At 41.4% G+C, this 22,707-nt stretch overlaps 1 protein-coding gene across 1 annotated transcript in view; it reads left to right on the top strand.

Moving 5' to 3' along the window:
• Positions 1-4,910: 4,910 nt before the first annotated feature.
• Positions 4,911-22,707, top strand: part of rlf (RLF zinc finger) — a 68,930-nt gene continuing 51,133 nt past the window's right edge. Inside the window, exon 1 of the mRNA XM_080211520.1 lies at positions 4,911-5,044. Within this exon, the coding sequence (XP_080067646.1) occupies positions 4,916-5,044 (129 nt within the window). The 5' untranslated portion in view covers positions 4,911-4,915. The remainder of the gene's footprint in view (positions 5,045-22,707) is intronic.

The raw sequence follows: 22,707 nt of genomic DNA, 5'->3' as shown, positions 1-22,707 counted from the left end.
GGTAAATGTGCGGAATTCACTACCACAGAAAGTAGTTGGGGCCAAAATGTTGTGTGATTTCAAGAAGAAATTAGATATAACTCTTGGGACTAAAGGGACCAAGGGATATGGGGGAAGGGGGAATTGGAATATTGAATTTGATGATCAGCCGTGATCAAAATGAATGACGGAGCAAGCATGAAGGGCCAAATGGCCTCCTCCTGTTCCTAATTTCTATGTTTCTATGAGCTGGGTTTCTGGATTTGTCCAGCGATAGTATCACTGGGCCTGCATCTTCCTCTGGCAACAAGGTATCTTGGAGCCTGGTCACCTTTGGACTGGATCGAGAGCAGAGTAATATTAAATGGTAATACTGAGTAATAATATTGATATGATATTGATATAATATTGAGCAATATTGAATTGGTCCTGATGGAATGCTTCCCAGGGTACTAAAAGAGATGGCGGGAGAAATAGCAAACGCACTAGTGGTCATTTAGCAAAATTCGTTGGACTCTGGGTGGTTCCTACAGATTGGAAAACAGCAAATGTGACGCCACTGTTTAAAAAAGGAGGTAGACAAAATGTGGGTAACTATAGGCCAGTTAGCTTCCCTTCTGCAGTAGGGAAAATGCTTGAATCTATCATTAAGGAAGAAATAGTGAGACATCTGGATACAAATTGTCCCATTGGTGAGACGCAGCATGGGTTCATGAAGGGAAAGTCATGTTTGATTAATTTGGTGGAATTCTTCAAGAACATTACAAGTGCAGTGGACAGTGGGGAACCTGTGGATGTGGTGTATCTGGATTTCCAGAAGACACTTGACAAAGTGCTACACCAAAGATTGCTACATAAGATAAAAGTGCATGGTGTTATGGGTAATGTAGTAGCATGGATAGAAGATTGGTTAAATAACAGAAAGCAAAGAGTGGGGGTAAATGGGTGTTTTTCTGGTTGGCGATCAGTGGCTAGTTGTGTGCCTCAGGGATCAGTGTTGGGACCGTGATTGTTTACAATTTACATACGTGATTTGGAGTTGGGGACCAAGTGTAATGTGTCAAAATTTGCAGATGACACAAAGATGGGTGGCAGAGCAAAGAGTGCAGAGGACGCTGAAAGTCTGCAAAGTGATATAGGTAGTCAAAGTGAGTGGGTGAGGGTCTGCCAGATAGAGTACAATGTTGGTAAATGTGAGGTCATTCATTTTGATAGAAATAACAGCAAAATGGACTATTATTTAAGAGGTAAAAAATTACAGCATACTGCTATGCAGAGGGACCTGGGTGTCCTTGTGCAGGAATCTCAAGGAATTGGTTTGCAGGTGCAGCAGGTAATTAAGAAGGCAAATGGAATTTTGTCCTTTATTGTTAGAAGGATGGAGTTTAAAAACAGCAAGGTTATGTTGCAGCTGTATAAGGTGCTGGTGAGACCTCACATGGAGTACAGTGTACAGTTTTGGTCTCCTTACTTGAGAAAGGATATACTGGCACTGGAGGGGGTGCAGAGGAGATTCACTTGGTTGATTCCAGGGTTGAGAGTGTTGGTTTATGAGGAGAGACTCAGTAGACTGGGACTATACTCACTGGAATTCAGAAGAATGAGGGGAGATCTTATAGAAACATATAAGAACATGAAGGGAATAGATAAGATAGAAGCAAGGAAGTTGTTTCCACTGGCGGGTGAAACTGGAACTAGGGGGCATAGCTTCAAAGTAAGGAGAAGCAGATTTAGGATTGAGTTGAGGAGCTTCTTCACACAAAGGGTTGTAAATCTATGGAATTTCCTGCCCAGTGAAGCAGTTGAGGCTACCCCATTGAATGTTTTTATGGCAGGATAAATAAATTTTGAACAGTAAAGGAATTCAGGGTTATGGTGAGCAGGTGGGTAAGTGGACCTGAGTCCATGAAAAGATCAACCATGATCTTACTGAATGGCAGAGCAGGCTCGAGGGGTCGGATGGCCTATTCCTAAGGTAGGTCTGCTGAGGAGCAGTGGAGGATCTTTAAGGAGATCTTTCTTGGTGCTCAGCAGAAATTTATTCCGATGGTCAAAAAGGACCGTAGGAGGAGAGGTAATAAGCCGTGGATAACGAAGGAGGTGAAGGAAAGTGTTAAATTAAAAGCGGAGGCGTTTAGAGTAGCTAAGAGTAGTGGGCGAGAAGAGGATTGGGAGAGGTTTAAATGTCAACAAAGATTGACAAAGAATTTGATAAAGAAGGGTAGGAGAAACTATGAAGCTGGGCTAGCACTTAATATAAAAATGGATAGCAAGAGTTTTTATTAATATATAAAAAGGAAGAGGCTGGCTAGGGTGAACGTTGGACCCTTAGAGGATGAGAAGGGGGACTTAGTGGTAGGGGATGGGGAAATGGCTGAGGTCTTGAATAACTTTTTTGTTTCGGTCTTCACGGAGGAGGATGTGAATAATTTGCCGGGTGTTAGCGATGGAAAGGTGGTAGGACTGGAGGGTCTCAATGACATTACTGTTACTAGAGAGGCGGTGCTCGACAGACTGGAGGGACTGATTGTGGACAAGTCCCCAGGACCGGATGGAATGCATCCGAGGGTTCTGAAAGAAATGGCGGAGGTGATAGTGGATGCCTTGGTGGTTATTTTCCAAACGTCGCTGGATTTCGGGGAAGTGCCGGAAGATTGGAAAACGGCTAATGTTACGCCGTTGTTTAAGAGGGGTGCCAGGCAAAAGGCAGGGAATTATAGGCTGGTTAGTTTAACGCCTGTTGTAGGTAAAATGTTAGAATCCGTCATCAAGGAGGAAATAGCGAGGCATCTTGAGGGGAATTGCTTGATAGAGCAGACGCAGCACGGTTTCGTTAAAGGGAAGTCGTGTCTGACAAATTTACTGGAGTTCTATGAGGATGTGTCTAGGGCGGTGGATAGAGGAGAGCCGGTGGATGTGGTCTTTCTTGATTTTCAGAAGGCGTTTGACAAGGTACCTCACAAAAGGTTATTGCAGAAGGTCAGGGGACATGGAGTTGGGGGTAGGGTGTTAGCGTGGATAGAGGATTGGTTGTCAAATAGGAGGCAGAGAGTGGGGGTCAATGGGTGCTATTCGGATTGGCGGTTGGTGACTAGTGGAGTGCCCCAGGGGTCGGTGCTGGGGCCTCAGCTATTTAACATTTATATAGATGATCTGGAGGAGGGAACCGAGTGTATGATGTCGAAATTTGCTGATGACACCAAGATTGGTGGAACGGCAAATTGCGCGGAGGGTGTGGAGAGTCTACAGAAGGATCTAGGTAGGCTGGGCGAATGGGCCAGGAAATGGCAAATGGAATTTAATGTTGGCAAGTGCAAGGTGGTCCACTTTGGTAGGAATAATGGTAGGAAGGATTATTACTTACGTGGCGAAAAACTGCAGCAGGCGACGCTGCAGAGGGACCTCGGGGTCCTTGTGCATGAGTCGCAAAACCCCAGCCTGCAGGTGCAGCAGGTGGTCAGGAAGGCTAATGGGATGCTGGCCTTCATCGCGAGGGGGATTGAATATAAAAGTAGGGAGGTCTTGCTGCAGCTGTATAGGGCATTGGTGAGGCCGCAGCTGGAGTACTGTGTGCAGTTTTGGGCGCCGTACTTACGCAAGGATATTTTGGCCTTGGAGGGAGTGCAGAGGAGGTTTACTAGGCTGATGCCGGAGTTGAAGGGGTTGAGCTATGAGGAGAGGCTGAATAAACTAGGCTTGTACTCGTTAGAGTTTAGAAGAATGAGGGGAGATCTCATTGAGACATATAAGATGATGAATGGGATGGATAGGATAGAGGTGGAGAGACTCTTCCCGCTCAGAAAGGACAGTAGGACTAGGGGGCACAGACTCAAGATAAAGGGGGGGGCGGTTTAGAACGGAGTTGAGGAGGAACTTCTTCACTCAAAGGGTGGTGAATCTCTGGAATTCTCTGCCCGTTGAAGTGGTGGAGGCTACCTCGCTATATATTTTTAAGAAGCGGGTTGATGGGTATTTGATAAGAGGGGGGGTTAAGGGTTATGGGGAGAGGGCGGGAATGTGGAACTGAGCCACGACAGGTCAGCCATGATCTTATTGAATGGCGGGGCAGGCTCGAAGGGCTAGATGGCCTACTCCTGCTTCTATTTCTTATGTTCTTATTATGTTCTTATGATGATATTGGATAATAGTGAATGGCAATATTGAGTAATATTGAATGATAGTATTGAGTAATAATGATACAATATTGTAACATTGAATGGTAATATTGAGTAACATTGAATAATAATATTGAGTAATATTGAATGGTAACATTATATCAATATTAATACTCAATATTGAGTAATATTGTAATGATATAATAGAGTAATATTGAATGGCAATATTAAGTAATATTGAATGATATATGAATATTATTACTCAATATTATGTTGAGTAATATTGTTATAATGTTGATATAATTTTGAGTAATATTGTATGGTAATATTGAGTAAAAGAGTAATAATATTGATATAATGTTGAGTAATATTGAGTAATATTGAATGTTAATATTGATACAATGTTGAGTAACACTGAATGGTAATATTGAATGATAGTATTGAGTGATAATATTGATATAATATTAATATTGTATGGCAATATTGAGTGATATTGAGAAATAACATTGATATAATATTGAATGGTAATAATGTTGAGTAATATTGAATAATAATATTGATTTAATATTATTGCTATAACATTGTTAAACTGATCACTGGTGTGATGTGTTATGTAAACAGCTGGGGGTGTCACGGACCTTGATACAGAGGGAAGGTGGGGGTGGTGAGGGGTCACGTGACGTCATAAGAAGGCGCGCGGAGACGGGACCCGCCGCTACGTGCGCGATGACGTCACAAAGGGGCGGGAGCTCCGCGCGGGGGGGCGGGGTTCGGGGAGGGCTCACGTGACCGGTGTCTACGCGCAATAGAGGAGAGCGAAGATGGCGGACGGCGAGAGCGAGCAGGCCCCCGAGCCTTTCACCGAGCGGCTGCGGAGAGCCCAGGCCGAACTGCGGAGGCGAGGCCGCTCCGAGGAGTCTTCGGCGCAGTACTGCCAGCTTTTCTGCGAGGTGGGCCCTGGGCTCTTGAAGCGGCAGCGGAATGGTTTTGATTGTGAGGGGAGGGGGCGGTGTTTTGTTGGGAGGCTCGGAGAGGGAGGGAGGGACTGAGGGCATCTACTCCAGCGGTCTCTCTCTCTCTCTGCCCCTGGGCCCGAGGGGGGAGGGGGCAAATCTGTACAACAGCCTCCACCTCCCTCCCTGCCTCATTATTCCCTTTAGCTTCTCAGAGAGTATAATCACCTCACTTCAAAAAGTTAACCGTTAAAGGCAGCGCTTGTTTTCCTTTTTCCCTCAGTCTCCACACTCCATCCAGTCTCTCTAAGAGTTAAACGTGTTCTCCCGTTTCCCCCCCCCCCCCGCCAAGTGTTGCTTCAGCCCTGAACAATAGCCTGCCCGACTGAGCAACCCCTCAACAGGGGGAAAAATGGAAAGCGACAAACCATCCAGCCCCTTTTTCTTTCTCCCTGAATTATTGTCCTCCAAAGAAAAGGGCGCAATCTCAAATCTTTTTTTCTGATGGTGGAGATGAGCATTTTATAAGATCATGCAAGGAGATCCAGTAGTGCTGCAGTGACTGGATTTTTTTTTACCCTTTCTTCGACTGCAGTCTGTTTTGAGATCGACCCTGTTCACCTCCCCCATAATACTCCAAATCCTTTAAAAGTTTTGTGGCTTTTGTTTTGCATAATTGAACTTTTGAAAAGTTGGTCTCCAGTGAAGTAAAAGAAAACGCCTGAATTTTAAGGCATCGCTCTGAAAAATGAAGTAGCTGCAGTAGTTTGTTTATAGAATAATGGTGTTTAATTTAATTGGTTGTGTATATATCGTAGTTCACCCATGTGTGGGGCTTGTTTATTTAGAAACGTTGCAAGATTTTGTAAAGCACATGGAAATAAATGGGTTCTTAAATGGTAATATCATATTTAAATTTAAAAAAAGTAATGTTTAATTGGTTGCTTGAGATAGGACTTTATCTGTCTAATCTTAACATTTATTTACCAGTGCCATTTTTTTTGTTTTATGGTTTGTAATGTTTCTTCTGACATCTTACACCTAATGGATGCTTGAGTTCGCTGTAGTTTGTAAATTAATGATGGATGCAACATTGAATTTGGTTCATTGTAAACCACATCCATCCTAATGACTGGTAGAAATGGAAAGTTGCTGCTTTGACTTTACCTCATTTTAACCTATGCTTGCAAAGCATTGTCATACTAGCACTGGATATTTATGCACATGTAATGAATGTAGAAGCCATGAGTTAATTGAGTGCTACAGAATTCCAAATGCTGGATGACACATTTCTCTGTGTGTCTTAATTGCTATTGTTTTATCCTAATTTATACTTTTAAGTCAGTTGGGTGCAGCCTGGAAAGTAAACGCTTTGTGTCGAATTCTGCCGGTGGAATGTTTTAAGATTTCACTCTGATATGAAGGGAATTGTTCATTCTACTCCTGGGAACTCTAGAATTCAGAATTTACTGAGGTCACAAGGGAAGTGTTACACAAGATCTGATCTTGTCTCTGGTGAAAGTTTGAAATATCAAACGTATTGAAGGGTAATTGGCATTTTGTGATGTGCATGACATGATACTCTGGTTCATGAAAATATTGTACTACTTCCAAGGTCATGTCTGTTTGGATGTTTGAACTATAATCATCTTTCCACCCTTCCCATCGCCACCTTCAAAAGGGAATTTGTGCAACTAACATAGCTCATCTGATCCATTGATTTTTAAACTGCAGGGTTTCATTTCAGGTATGTATGTTCCACTTCTACTAGTAAGCAAACCAGACAACTGATAGAATTAATCGAGAAGTGCAATGCTGAAAATAAGACCATAAGAAATAAGAAGAGGACTAGGCCCCTTGAGCCTGCTCTGCCATTCAATAGGATTATGGGCCTGATGGACATTCTTCTGAAAAGAAAACAGAAAATGCCAGAAATACTCCAGATCAGGCAGCATCTGTGGAGGGAGAGATGAAAGGTCATAGATCTGAAATTAACTCTGTTTCTCTCCCTGGATGCAGCCTGAACTGCTGAGTATTTTCAATATCTGTCACATGTTGGGTGCTCTTAGCTCTATGTAGAAATATATTGATCTCGAGACATTAAGAAAATCTGAAATGCTTTATCGTAGAATCTGCAGTGCGGATGGAGGCCATTTGGTCCATCAAGCCTGCATTGACAACAATCCCACCCATGTCCTGTCCTACCCCTGTAACTTCACATTTACCCTCCTAACCCTCCCGACACTAAGTGGCAATTTATCATGACCAATCAACCTAACCCGCACATTTGGATTGTGGGAGGAAACTGGGGCACCCAGAGGAAACCCATGCAGACACGAGGAGATTGTGCAAACTCCGCACGGACAGAACCTGAGACCAGAATTGAACCTGTGTTCCTGGCGCTGTGAAGCGGCAGTGCTAACCACTGTGCCTCCTGTTATGGATTAAATATAGCTCTGTTAGTAAGATGCAAGTTGTAATGATTGAGTGTAATATATTTTTTCAGTGTACTGTATGATTTAAGGGAGTTAAAATTTAATGAACTTTGCATATGTATCTTTTCTGATGACAGTTTTGATGAAAAACCAAACTTGATGATCTATTCATCATTATCTGGGGTTTGAACTGGTCAGAAATGTGCCCCAGCATCCCAACATCCAGCACCCCTAAAAGTTGTCCTGCTTAAGTCAGCATGAACTGCTGCTCATTGTGCTAGTGCGTCCTGTGTGGTTTCTTAAAATTTTAATGTTGCCAAAATGCAAATAGTATCATGCTGGTGTCATGTATTACAGTGCATTGGAAGAGAAATACTTGGACTGAAGAGTTGTGGATTAGATGTTTACGTTAAATATAATGCATGGTGCTGGGGTGTATTTGGGAGTTCTGTTTTTAGCCTTTGCATTGAAAGTTGCTTCAGGATCTACATATTTCAATCTGCTTTGAAATTGTACTTTTTAACATATTGGTAACATTGACCAAAAGTACAATTTTATGTTCCTCGTATTTGCTGATGACATTCAGCTCTACTTCATCACTGTCCCTCTGCTGTCTTTGATTTGTTATGCTGCCTGTCTGACATCGTTTGGACGAGCAAAAGTTTCTTCAACTAATTACTAGGAAGACCAAAGCCACTGCCTTAAGTTCCTGCCACAGCTTCTAGTCCATGACCACCAACCCCATCCCTTTCTCTTGCCATCGTTTGAAGCCCATCCCAATAGCTCCTTCCATGGATTAACATTTAATGTTTGATCTTGTGAAGTGTCTTGCAAGTACTTTGAAGGTGCTATATAAATGCAAGTTATATTGCCATGGTAGCTGTTAATGGGTGCAGCCAAAGGCGACACAAATAAAAATGTCTGACTCACTGAGACAGGTGGTTGGCTTTAGTGAGTCTGGCAAGTGTAATCTTTGCTGCTGGCTGTTTCAGACATCTGGTTGTTGTCAGTGGTACTAAAGCAAGTGATACTTGTTTTGCTTTGAAATGACTTTGGGCTTGATAGTAAACTTACAGATTTTATATGCAGGAATAAATTGTAACATGGATGATTGGTATAAAAAGATATATAGTCAGAAAAATGCCTATAATGTGGACAGTTATGAAAAATTATCACCATATCAAGGTAGACCTTCAAGGGTTTGTCTAATGACTGTTTAAAATAACAACTATGCAAATATTAGAGTCCCTCATGTAAACATAACTAAATTTTCCTGTTTGCAATATGAACTCACCATGTGTAGCAGTTGTCGGGACTACCTTAAATAGAAATAATTCTCCTAGGAAGTGCTTTTCCTTTTCCCAACAGAGGGGAATTTTTACTATGCAACGCTGAGTAGGTAATGGTTCACTGAGCGCATGTATATTAGGTCTCTTGTGGCAACATATGGCACTTGTCGTTTAATTGTCAGAAGTTAATTGATATAGTTAAGTGAAGAGGATTGTTTGGTTCGAAGACATATAAAATGAGACACAAAATACAATTGAGCCAGCAACCTTCTGAACTTGCTGATTCCTCATTGTGGGAAGTTTATCCAGTGAGCAGGAGAGTCCTGAGTTTTGTTCCAGGAAGGTGTGAGACTCAATTTCTCAGTTTGTACTGAACTAACTCCATCTCTGTGGTCAGGATTCCTCATCCTGATCTGTTTCATCTCATCTGAAAGTGCAGGTGTCTGAATGAGAACAGCACAGTGTTGGACTTGGCAGCCGTCCCATCCATTTAGACATGGGTATGAACAGTGTCTATTTCCACACCAAGGCACTAAATTCCACTGGGATACAGACAAGTTCACATGGGCTGCCTTCCAGCATATATTCCAGGAAGTCATTCTTTGGAGATGAGCTGAGAAAGTGGACATCATAGCAAGGTTGAGCTTCTTTGATTACATCCTCACCTAATTTCTTTATACATGCATTTACTAGCAGTAATTGTCAGATGCACAAGGAAGGTCTCTCTCCTCTCTCCTCTCTCCTCTCTCCTCTCTCCTCTCTCCTCTCTCCTCTCTCCTCTCTCCTCTCTCCTCTCTCCTCTCTCCTCTCTCCTCTCTCCTCTCTCCTCTCTCTCCAGGTGCTATTCTTGAAGAGAGTGTTGTTAACCTTGGACCTCCATGTTAATCTTCCCCTGGTGGTACATTCGTTCAGTTTGTTAGAAAAGTCATTCTTTGTCCACCTCAATATTTTCCATCGTTGATCTTTTCCCCCCATCCGCATCAGACTTTCTAAATCACAAGTTATTAGTACCCATGAAATTCCTGCTGTCTCTTCCTAATTTTGGTCTCAGATTTTATTCACAGTCTTCATTGGCTGAGTGACTTGTCCAAGCTATCTTCATTATGCATCTTAAAAACCACAATCCTTTGGCCATCCTAATCGTTCGTACTTCATTGATCGTACTTTATTCCTTAGAAAATATGTTAACAACAATGTGTAACATTTTCATTTTTCACTGATCTTACACCGTGGTACAGTTTTCTTTGTTAGTAGACATTTTGTTTTCTTACAATTTATGTTGAGCCCTCCTCACTTTTATTACTTTATCCATCTTTTGCAGTTTCTCAGTCTGCGATAAGAATGATGTCATTGACATATCTTATCTTATTAAATTGTAACCTCCAACCAGTAATCCAGGAAAGTCTTCAATCTTAGAATATTTTCATTGTACAAACTGAATAAATCTGAGGAGATAACCCTCCTGTCTGATTCTTAATCTTCCTGAAATTGCTTAGATTGTTCTCTACTTTCTTGTCTGATTTGTTCCCAATAAAATCCTTATCACTCCAATATCTTTACCATCAAGGTCAAGAGACTCTAACGTGTTTGTCAGTTCTTCATATTTCATCTTATCAAATCCTGCTATAATCAATAAAGTACATGAATACATCTTTTATATCTCTGACTCTTTCTGATGGCATATGTAGCATAAAAAATAAATGAAGATTTAAAATGGATATTCTAAACTGTTTTGAAAAGCTTGAAGACTAAGGAAATCAAGCAACTGATCATAGTTTATTCACTCATGGTACCCAAATAATTCCTCCCTTCCCCCACACCACTAAACATCTATAAATTAACTTTTTTTTGCTCTTCCTTCCATTTTTGTGACTGGTGTGAAAACCCCCTGACAGCGTTGCTAAATTTGTTTTCTCACCCATTTAATCCACTGTCACCTTGTTCTGTCGTCAGGCTTTTGTTTGAAACAGTTTTTTGATGTTTCTTTAACCATTACTATTGCATATTCTCCCCTCTTTTCACCTTTTCAAGGCTGAATCTACTAAACCAGCTTTGTTTTTTCATGATATAGCAGTCTGATATTAGGGATTAGTCTTTGCAACTCTCCTTTGGACTGCCACCAGATCTGGATTCCTGTCCAGTAATAGTCTTGATATGACTAGAGTAATGTATTGTGTATTGATGGTGTTCTGTTGTTTTAACTCTTACCATTGAATTATCTGTCTGCTTTGATTGCCGGCATGCAGCAGTTCAACACGCGGAGCATTAAGTGTGCTGAAACTGAGCATCTCAACTTCATCCTTGGTTATCTTGACACTATACATGGTGTATTTATATTGTCTTCCTGTGTATAGTCTTATACTTGTCCTTTTAAGTTTAGTTGTCACTATACACTTCTGGTCACCCTACTATAGAAAGAGTGCAGAAAAGATTTATTAGGATACTACTGTACTTGATGGTTTGAGTTATAAGGAGAAGCTGGATAGACTGGGACTTTTTTCTCTGGAGTGTGGAAGGCTGAGGTGTGATCTTATAGAGGCCTATAAAATAATGAGAGGCACAGATCAGCTTGATAGTCAATATATTTTCCCAAAGGTAGGGGAGTCTAAAACTAGAAGACATAGGTTTAAGGTGAGAGGGGAGAGATACAAAAGTGTTCAGACGGACGATTTTTTCACAAGGTCGTGAATGTCTGGAACAAGCTGCCAGAGGTGGTAGTAGTAGAGGTGGGTACAATTTTGTCTTTTAAAAAGCATTTAGACAGTTACATGGGTATGATGGGTATAACGGGATATGGGCCAAATGTGGGCAGTTGGGATTAATTTAGGGGTTTTTTAAAAAAGTGGCGTGGACACGTTGCGCTGAAGGGCCTGTTTCCATGCTGTAAACCTCCTATGACTTCTGCCATTTAAAACTAGTTTGAGAAAATATATAAATCTTGTGCATCAGCTCCAATTCACATGTCCTTACTTTAGTAATGACTGAACTTAGCTAATTTGCAGTGAGTGTCTCTGGATTAAACTCTTGTTGATAACTAGAAGTGGAAGTCCCACTACCAATCTGAGGAGACCTTCACTTAGCACTTTGTTCCTCTTCCTTTCCCCTGCTTCCTCACACATCTAACCAGTACCCACTGCTTCAATCCTTCACTCAATTTATCCAGTCCCATTTTGTCATTTGACTGCTCTAATTTTTTAGATGCCCAGAATGTGGGATTTTGCTATTCCATAAATGAAGTGACTGGATGAGAGTCAGATAACATCCTGGTCCACAGTAATCTATTGTTCCAGTAGAGATTGGCTGAAGACAGACCTGCTTCCAAGCATATTATCCTGACTCTGAATTATATTTCTGTTCCTTCAGTCTTGTTGAGCCAAAAACCTGCAAATTCCTAACAGCGTTGAGTGTACCTACACTAGATGGACTGCAGCAGTTTAAGATGGTGGCTCACCATCACCTTCTCAAGGAGCATATGGGGTGGGTGGGCAACAAACCTTCCAGCAATGCTTACATCCCATGAAAGAATAATAAAATATGACTTGGAACAGCTTTTAACATATGAAATCGAAGCAAGAGTGGACTATTTGAGCTGTGGACGGTGGCAAGTGGGGAGTTTGACTGGAGCAGTACACCTGTCGCACTATAATGCAGGTGTCCTAAGATGAGCTCAGGGAGGACAGAAACCTCCTGTGGAGCAGAAGGGCTCCATAAGCTAATTTACCTCGATTCCATTATCCTGTTCGATCCCCGTATCCCTTGTTATCTACAAATCTGTGGATCTCTGACTTAAATGTGCACATCTTTTAGGCCATCACAGTATTTCCAGGCTTGAGTGTTAGATTTGCAGATAGGAAATAATTGGAAGGGAAGGAAGATGGAGGGAAGGAACCAGACTCATGGCCATCTTTTGGGAGATTAAGAGGGGTGACTGGGAGCTTGGTGAAAAACATGAGTTTTGAAGGTGTGAAGAGGCAGAGGGAGATCCAAAGAATAGATGTGAGGTTGCTGAAGGTTCTCACCATTGATGGGGTGAAAAAAATGCTGCATGACAGACCAGAGTCAAAGGGTGCTAGAAAAGATATAAGACTAGAAGAAGTTGGAGAAATAGGGTGGGAGAAATTAAGTTAAGAAAGGTTAAGGAGGGTAAGGATTTTGAACTTAATATTTGAGAAGGGAAGGGAGCCATTGTACGTTAATGAGGAAATTGAATTAATTGCCCCCAGGACTTGTATAAATGGGAGGATCACTAATCGGGGTCCGGAAAAGTTGACACTAAAGGTAACCATTTTCCTAATTTCTGTTCTCATGCTAAACACTTCAATTGGACGATAAATCCTGGCATTGAATTGTATCTAGCTCATTTGATAAGCGGATGCTTTGTTAAATCTCTATCTGCTTAGTTAGGCAGTGATAATCATCTACAGTATTTTAAAACTCAAACAGCTCACAGGATGTTAGAAAGGATATCATGACTGGTTGAGACTGGAGCTTGATCTCAAACTTGGTTTAATCTCTAACTAATGGCATGCTCATGTCAGTAAGATTTTAATTTACTTGTGAAATCATAACACTTATCTGACCCATGAAAAAAACCTGGTTGTCTAATTGTAGAACTGCCTTTCCAAAATTGATGTTAGCTGAAAACATTCTAAGCTTTCTAAAAAAAAATTCAAGTGGAGTGGGTATTGGCTTGGTCAGTGTTTATTGCCCATTCCTAATTGCTCTTGAACTGCTGCAGTCCATGCGGTGTAGGAACGTCCACAATGCTTTCAGGAAGTGAGTTCCAGGGTTTTGACCGAATGACAGTTGGGAAATATGGCAATATAATCCCAGTTTGGGTTGGTGTGTGACTTGGAGGGGAACTTGCAAGTGATGGTGTTCCCATGCATATGCCCTTCTTCCACCTAGATGGTACAGGTTTTATTATTACAAAATAACAAGAATTTGGAGCAGGAATAGACCAAATAGTCTGATCCACCATTCAGTGTGATCATGATTGATTTTGGGCATCAATTCCATTTTTTTGCCCACTCCCCGTACACCTAAATTCCTCAAGACAAACTCTATCAACCCCACCTTATGTATTCAATGAGTGACCATCCATAGTCGTCTTGGACAGATAATTCCTCAGAAAATTTTGAGTAATTTCTCCTTATCTCTGTTTTAAATGATTGGCATCTCAACATGAGATATTGCCCCTGTGTTTTAGTTGATGTGGACAAAAATTGGTAGAGTGTAAGTATCATAGAATCCCTACGGTGCAGAGAGAGGCCATTTGGTCCATCGAGTCTCTACCAACCACAATCCCCAAATCCCTACATATTTACCCGCTAATCCCTCTAACCTATGCATCTCAGGACACTAAGGGCAATTTTAGCATGGCCTATCAACCTAACCTGCACATCTTCGGACTGAGAGGATATGGGAGCAGCCGGAGGAAACCCACGAGGACGTGCAAACTCCACACACAGTGACCCAAGCTGGGAAATGAACCCAGGCCCCTGGAGCTATGAAGCAGCAATGCTAACCACTGTGCTACTGTTCTGCCCCAAATGTAAATAAAATATGAAGTTATGCAATTCGGTTGGAAAAATTGAACATTATTTAAATGAAAAAACTAAAGAAAGCCTCAGCATAGAGGGATCTTGAGGTCCTCGTACATTGAAAAAGCTAGCATGCAGGTTTAACAGGTAATAGGAAGGAAATTGGAATGTTGCCCTTTACTTCAGAGAGAATGGAGTATAAAAATAGGGAAGTCTTGCTAAAACTATACAAGGCACTAGTTATACCATGCTTGGAATGCTGAAGTTTTGATCCCTTTAACCAAGGAAGGATATACTGACATCGGAGGTAGTCCACTAGATTGATCCTGGTTATGGAGTTTGCATCATCAGAAAACATTCACGGCTGTCTTTATTCAAATCATGGGTATAGATTATAAATAGCTGAGGCCCAGCACTGATCCTTGCGGCACTCCACTATTCACTGCTTGCCAACTTGGATAAAGCATTTTTTATGCCTACGTTGCTTTGCATCTGTTAACCAATTCTCTAAACATGTATATATTAGCCCCAGGTGCCTAATAACTTTTCTGTGGCATGTTATTGACTCCTTTTTGGAAATCCAGGCGTACTATATCTTACTGGTTTCCCTTCACCTCCCTAATAAACATGCTCAACCCCAATAAATTTGTCAAACAAGATTTCCTTTCAGTAAATCCACGTTGACTTGATCTGATCATGCAGTGCTTTTCAGAGTGCTTGTTGAGACTTCCTTAATTTCCAGCAATTTTCCAACAACTTATGTTAGGCTAATTGGCCTGTGGTTTCCTATTTTCTCTCTTTCTTGCCAGCTTCCAGTGTAGTGGTACTGTTCCCAAATCCAAGGAGTTGTGCAAAATTGTAGCCAGCATTTCCATTATCTCTGCAGCTATTTCTTTTAGAACACTCGACCATTGCCCTGGGAATTTTCAGATTTTAGACTCTTAACATGTACTAATTCCATTTCTCTGTTGATATTTTAACTTCAATGTTTTTAGGGGTCTGTTTCTCGTATGAGAATTTTCTTTCACTGTGAAGACAGACAAAAGTTCGATCAATGCCTCGTGTGGTGGGCAAGTTATTAGAAGGTATTCTGAGACAGGATCTGTAGGCATTTAAAAACACAAGGACTGTTTAGGGACAGTCAGCATGGCTTTGTATGGAAAATCATGTCTCTCAAATTTGAGTTTTTTGAAGGGGTAACTAAGAAGGTAGAAGAGGCAGTGTAGTTGATGTTGTCTACATGGACTTTAGCGAGGCTTTAACAAGCTACTGCATGGTACGTTGTTGCATAAGGTTAAATTTCATGAGATCCAAGGTGAGGTAGCTAAATTGGCTTGATGACAAAAGCTAGAGGGTTGTTTTTCAAACTGGAGACCTGTGACCAGTGATATGTCTGTGATTGGTGCTGGGTTCACTGTTATTTGTCATTTATATTAATGACTGAGAATATGGGAGCCATGGTTAGTAAGTTTGCAGATGACACCAAGATTGGTGGCATAGTGGACAGTGAAGAAGGTTATCTCGGAATGCAATGAGATCATGATCAATTGGGCCAGTGGGCTGACGAGTGGCAGATGGAGTTTAATTTAGGTAAATGTGAGCTGATGCATTTTGGTAGATTGTACCAGGGCAGGACTTACTCAGTTAATGGTAGGGCACTGGGGAGTGTTACAGAACAAAGAGATCTAGGGGTACATGTTCCTAGCTCCTTGAAAGTGGAGTCACAGGTGGACAGTGTGGTGAGCAAGGCATTCAGCATGCTTGGTTTCATCAGTCAGAGTATTGAATCCAGGAGTTGGCCTGTCTTGTTGAAGTTGTACAAGAATTGGTAAGGCCACACTTGGAATACTGTGTATAGTTCTGGCCATCCTATTATAGAAAGGATATTATTAAACTAGAAAGAGTGCAGAAGAGATTTACTAGAATGCTACCGGGACTTGATGGTTTGTTATGAGGAGATGCTGGATATACTGGGACTTTTTTCCTCTGGAACAGAGAAGGCTGAGGAATAACCTTATAGAGGTCTATAAAATAATGAGCACAGATCAGCTAGACAGTCTATCTTTTCCCAAAGGTAGGGGAGATTAAAGCTAGAGGGCATAGGTTTAAGGGGAGAGATGCAAAAGGGTCCCACAGGGGCAATTTTTTCATGCAGAGGGTGGTGTGTCAGGAACAAACTACCAGAGGTAGTAGTAGAGGCGGGTACAATTGTCTTTTTAAAAAGCGTTTAGACAGTTGCATGAATAAGATGGGTATAAAGGAATATGGGCCAAATGCAGGCAATTGGAACTAGCTTAGGGGTTTAAAAAAAAGAGCACTATGGACAAGTTGAGCCGAAGGGCTTGTTTTCATGCTGTAAACTTTTATGATGCCTTGACTCTGACTATACTTACCTTTTCTTCGTTCCCCATGGTAATTTTCTCCTGTCTCTGTTTCTAAGGGACCAATGTTTACTGGCCAGTTTATTCATTCTATTTTTTTTCGCTTTTCCAACTTTTTTGCTGATTTCTAAAACATTCCCAATCCTCAGACTTGCTACTGTTTTGCATTATAAACTTCTTTTAATCTGATATTATCTTTGACTTTCTGATTAAGCCAGGGGTGGGTCGGTCTTGAGTTTTTGTTTTTCTATGAAAAGTATTTTTGTCGGACATTTTGAATTCTCTTTAATATTAGGGAAGCTGTACTAAACAAACTAGAGCTGCGGGCTAATAAATCTCCAGGTCCTGATGGATTTTGTTATGGGGCCTTAACATAGGTGGCTCATGAGATTGATGTGTTGGACTCCTCTCCATGAAGGGAAGGAGGCAGAAAACAAGAAATTAACTTGACCTTTGTTGGGAAGTGTGTTAGAATCATTAGAGGTTATGGCTGGGCACTTGGACAAACTCAAGGTAATTGGGGAGCGTTAGCATGGTTTTATGGAAAGTAAATCATGTTTAACAAATTTGCTGGAGTTCTTTAAAAGAATGACGTGCTGTGGATAGAGAGGAACCTGTAGACATACTTGGATTTCCTGAAAGTGTTTGGTACCACATCAGAGGTTATTGTAAAAAAAAAAGTTCATGACATGGGGATACCATATTAGTCTGGATTGAAGATTAGCTGATGGGCAGAAAACCAATGATGTATCAATAGATCTTTGTTTAATTGGCAAGATACAATGAGCGGAGTCCCACGGGGGCCTGCTGGGTCCTCAATTTTTTTTACAATTTATATCAATGACTTTGAGGGGAGTGAAGACACGGCAGCTAAATTTGAAGACGAGACAAAGATAGGAAGGCATGTTGTGAAGAGGACATAGTTTGCAAATGGAGAGAGGTTAAGTGAGTGGGCAGAAATCTGGAGTAAAATATGGGAAAGTATGAAGCTGTTCACTTTGGCAGCAAGAATAAAAAAACAGGGTATTACTTAACTGGAGAATGACTGACTGCAAAATGTCGAGGTGGAGAGAGATTGAGATATTCTTGTGCATGAACCATGAAGTTAGTATGCAGGTGCAGCATGTAATCAAGAAGGCTAATGGAGTGCTGGTCTTTATTACAAGAGGAATTAAACATAAGGATTTTATGCTTCAGTTATGCAGGGTGTTGGTGAGATTGTATTTTGATTACCATGTGTAGCTTTGGTTGTCTTGGAGGAAGAATGTAAATACCTGACAGGTGATCGAGGAGATTTGAGATTGATCCCTGGAATGAGCAAGTTGTTTTACGAGAATAGGTTGGAAAGACTGGACTGGTTTCCCCTGGAGTTTAGAGTGTGGGTAATTTGACTGAAGTATATAAATATTCTTAAAGGTATTGACAAAGTGGACATTGAAAGGAAAGGGAAGTCAGTTGGCTAGACTGCCTGCCTTCTCAACCTTGCTTCCTCGCCTGAGATGTCGATCCTCAGACTAAAAATGTAATGGGTTTTAAATTTTTTCAATTATTGTTTGTGATTGGAGTATGTAGCTTTCAAACTTAACATGAAATTTGGTGATGTTAGGATCACTATTTCCCAGTGGATGTTTTACTATGACAGTTAACCCTGTTTAATTCCAAAATACTATCTAAGAAAGCTTTATCCCTGGTTGGTTTCATAAATGTGCTTCCAAAAAAAGTCTCTCAAACATTGTACAAACTGTTTCCTGCAGTGACCTTTATTCACTGATGTACAATTTTTGGGGGCAGACAAAATTATGTTGAGATCAGCCATGATCTTATTGAATGGTGGAGCAAGCTTGGAGGACTGAATGGCGTACTGCTAAGTCCTAAGTTCTATGTCCCTACCTGTGCCATTCTGCTTATCTTTACTATACTGTTTCAGTACCTCAACCTTTGGATTTCTTGAATGTCCTTTCTATAGCCCTGGTTATATGACTGGACAGGACACTGGCCTGAGCCATTTCAAGTGGAGCCTATCCCATCAGGATGACTCATTCTCCAAGTACTGATGCTGGTGTCCCTTCTTTCCACACCATCTCTTGAGGCACGTATTCATTTCTCTAATCTGCTTTACTGTATGCCAGTTGGCATGAGGTTCGGGTAACAATCCAGAGATGATTACCTTTTGATGATCTGCGTTTTCATTTGACCCTAGCATTTCAAATTCTCTGAGCAGAATGTCATTCCTGGTTTTACCAATGTTTTGTTCCCACGTAGAACCAATTTCATTGCTCATATCTGCCTCACTCATATTTACACACTCTTCCTGACCTTAGACCGACTCTGCCTCATCTAAAAGGTGTGTGACTGTTGCCCAGAACGAAGTAGGTGACTTTTCCTCCCTGATGCAGCTCGCTTCCAGCTCAATTGCTCAAGCTGCAGGCACACCAATATATTTGTCTTGAGATCTCACTGTTGTCCAGGACCTCCCATATTCTGCAATTGAACAGCATTACCTGTCCTGCCACCTGAATTATGTATTAATTTATTATTTATGTTCATAAACCCTACCCAATAAGCATTACTGCTAATAAGTTTAAATTGTATCGGAGATGGAGAGTGTGAATGTGATGCAGTCAAGTTGGCTTTTTTGTCCTGGATGCACTCAACACAAGTGGAGAGCATTCCATTATGTTTCTGACTTGTGCCTTCATGGTGGACAGGTTTTGGGGAGTTAGGAGGTGAGATGTTTGCCACAGAATTTCCAGCGTCTGACTTGCTCTTAACAGTATCTGTCCAGCTGGTCCAGTTTAATTTCTGGTCAATGATGTTGCTGTATAATGGAGAAGCCCAATTATTTTTGTTTAGTTATGAGTGATGAAATTGGGAACGTGGGGAGAAAAAGATTGAAGACAAGTGGGGAATTTATAATGGAACAAAGACATGGCTGACCTATTGAATACTTTGGTCCTGTCTTCACAAAGGAGGACACAAATGTTGGAGCACCAGGTTTAGTGAGGTTATTCACTTTATAGCAAAAACAGGAAGGCAAATTAATATCTGGCCATAAATGGTGGTTGTGCACTAAGACCTAAGTGTGCTTATGCACCAGTCATTGAAGGTAAGCATGCTGGTGCAGCAGGTAGTAAAGAAGGTAAATGGTATGTTGGCCTTTGTAGCGAGGATTCGAGTTGCTGCAGTTGTACAAGGCCTTGGTGAGACCACATCATTATGGAATATTCTGTGCAGTGTTGATCTCCTTAACTGAGGAAGGATGTTCTTGCTCTAGAGGGAGTGCTTAAAGGTTTACCAGTCTGATTCCTGGAATGGCAGGACTGGTGTATGTGGATAGATTGCGTTGGTTAGGATTGTATTCGCTGGGGTTCAAAAGAATGGGGGTGGGAAGGGGGAAAATCTCCTAAAAAAAAAACCTATAAAATTCTAACAGGCTAGACAGGATAGATACAAGAAGAATGCCCCTGATTGGTGGGGGTCCAGAACCGGGGGGTCGCAGTCTAAGGATACCAGTAGATCATTTATTGCTGAGATGTAAATAGGGAAATTTCTTCACCCAGAGTGGTCAGCCTATGGAATTTGCTACCACAAAGTAGAGACCAAAACGTTGTATGTTTTCAAGAAGCATTAGGTATAGCACTTGGGGTGAATAAAATCAAAGGATATGGGGGAAGGTGGGATCAGGCTGTTGTGTTGGATGATCAACCGTGACCATAGTGGATCAAGCTTGAATGGCCACGTCCTGCTCCTGTTGCTGTTTTTATTTTTGATGCATTAAAGCTGGTTGTTCTCAAGGCAGCTATAATGGTTTGGCTTATAAAGATGCACAGTTTCAGGAAACAATGAATTATTATTTTGTTAAAGGGTTTGTTTCCATAGCTTGTAGTCTTTCATTGATTATAATCGAGGATGACATGTTTTTGATACCTACTGCTATCATGTTCCATCTTCATATGTGGTAAAGGAATGGATTTGTGTGGGCTTCAGTTTGCTTGCCGCTGCTTCTAGTTGTGGCATTCCTCATAGGTATGAGGGACTCCAAACATGACCTAACTGCATTGGTGTATTATTGCATGAGATGGGTGCAAATTTGGACTCTTTCTTTCTGATTATGCTAATAGCACCCTTGGGGACAGCATTATGTTGATTCTGTATACATACTAACTTGCCACCATGACTTTAGTTGAACAGAATTTACAGATGGGCAAAGTTGGGAATCTCTATCAGGCAGCATGATTGGTGGACTTGGAGGACTGAAGGGCCTGTTCCTGTGCTGTAGTTTTTTGTTCTTCTAATATTGAATCTGAACCTTCTTTGTGCCTTCTAGTAGATAATGCAAAGATATGTTTGAAAGGGTGATTAAAGTGATTTGCAAGAGAAGCAAATGTGATGTGAATAAAAACATTTTCACACTGAGTATGTACGGTCTGAAAGAACGTGTGGTGAAGGCAGGTTCAGTTGAGGCAATCAGAGGGCATTAGGTTGATTATGTTCAACCTTGCAGGGGAGTAGCACTAAATCATGCTTGTTTGGAGAACAGATGAGATGGGCCAAATGGTGGCCTCTTGCACATATTCATCCAAAATGAATATTTCTCATCAGTATTTGCTGTTGAGAGAAGGATGTTAGGGAACTTGGGGAAATTAATAGTGATGTCTTGAGAAGTGTACATATTACAGAGGAGGAGGTGCTGGAAGTCTTAAAGTGCATCAAGGTAGATAAATCCCCAGGACCTGATGAAGTGTATCCCAGGATAGGGAGGCTAGGGAGGAAATTGCGGGCCCCCTAGCTGAGATATTTGAATTATTGATTGTCACGGGTGAAGTGCCTGAAGGTTGGAGAGTGACAAATGTGCCTTTGTTTAAGAAGAGCTGCAGGGAAAAGACTGGGATCTACAGGTCACTGAGCCTCACATCTGTTGTGGGTAAATTTTTGGAAGGTATTGAGAGACAGGATCTATGGGCATTTAGAGACACAAGTACTGATTAGGGACAGTCAGTATGGCTTTGAGTGGAAAATCGTGTCTCAAATTTGATTAGGTTTTTGAAGGGGTAACCAAGAAGGTAGATGAGGGCAGTGCAGTTGATGTTGTCTACATAGATTTTAGCAAGGCCTTTGACAAGGTACCGCATGGTAGGTTGTTGCATGAGGTTAAATCTCACGGGACCCAGGGTGAGGTATCTAAATGGATACAAGATTGGCTTCTTGACAGAGCAAGAGGGTGGTTGTAAAGAATTGTTTTTCAAACTGGAGGCCTGTGACCAGCGTTGTGCTTCAGGGATCAGTGCTGGGTCCCCTGTTATTTGTCATTTATATGAATGATTTGGATGAGAATATAGGAGGTGTGGTTAGTAAGTTTGCAAATGACACTAAGATTGGTGGCATAGTGGACAGTGAAGAAAGTGATCTTGATCAATTGAGCCAGTGGGCTGACGAATGGCAGATGGAGTTTAGACAAATGTGAGATGATGCATCTTGGTAGCTTGAACCAGGGAAAGACTTACTCAGTTAATGGTAGGGCTTTGGGAAGAGGTACAGAACAAAGAAATCGAGGGGTACATATTGATAGCTTCTTGAAAGTGGAGTCACAGGTGGACAGTGGTTAAAGCATGTGGCATGTTTGGTTTCATCGGTCAGAACATTGAATGCAGGAGTTGGAATGTCTTGTTGGGGTTGTACAAGACATTGGTAAGGCCGCACTTGGAATACTGTGTGCAATTCTGGTCACCCTATTATAGAAAGGATATTATTAAACTAGAAAGAGTGCAGAACAGATGTACTAGGATGCTATCGGGATTTGATGGATTGAGTTATAAGGAGAGGCTGGATCGACTGGGACTTTATTCTCTGGAGCGTTGGAGGCTGAGGGGTGATTTTAGAGGTCTACAAAATAATGAGGGGCACAGATCAGCTAATAGTTAATATCTTTACCCAAAGGTAGGGGAGTCTAAAATTAGCGTGCATAGGTTTAAGGGGAGGGATACAAGAGTGTTCCGAGGGGCAATTTTTTCA

The sequence above is a fragment of the Carcharhinus amblyrhynchos genome, chromosome 24, assembly GCF_965287045.1.
Source record: "Carcharhinus amblyrhynchos chromosome 24, sCarAmb.v2.hapA, whole genome shotgun sequence".
NCBI lineage: Eukaryota > Metazoa > Chordata > Chondrichthyes > Carcharhiniformes > Carcharhinidae > Carcharhinus > Carcharhinus amblyrhynchos.
The sequence above is the reverse complement of the archived record's forward strand: the minus strand, read 5'-3'. Positions and strand labels throughout refer to the sequence as shown.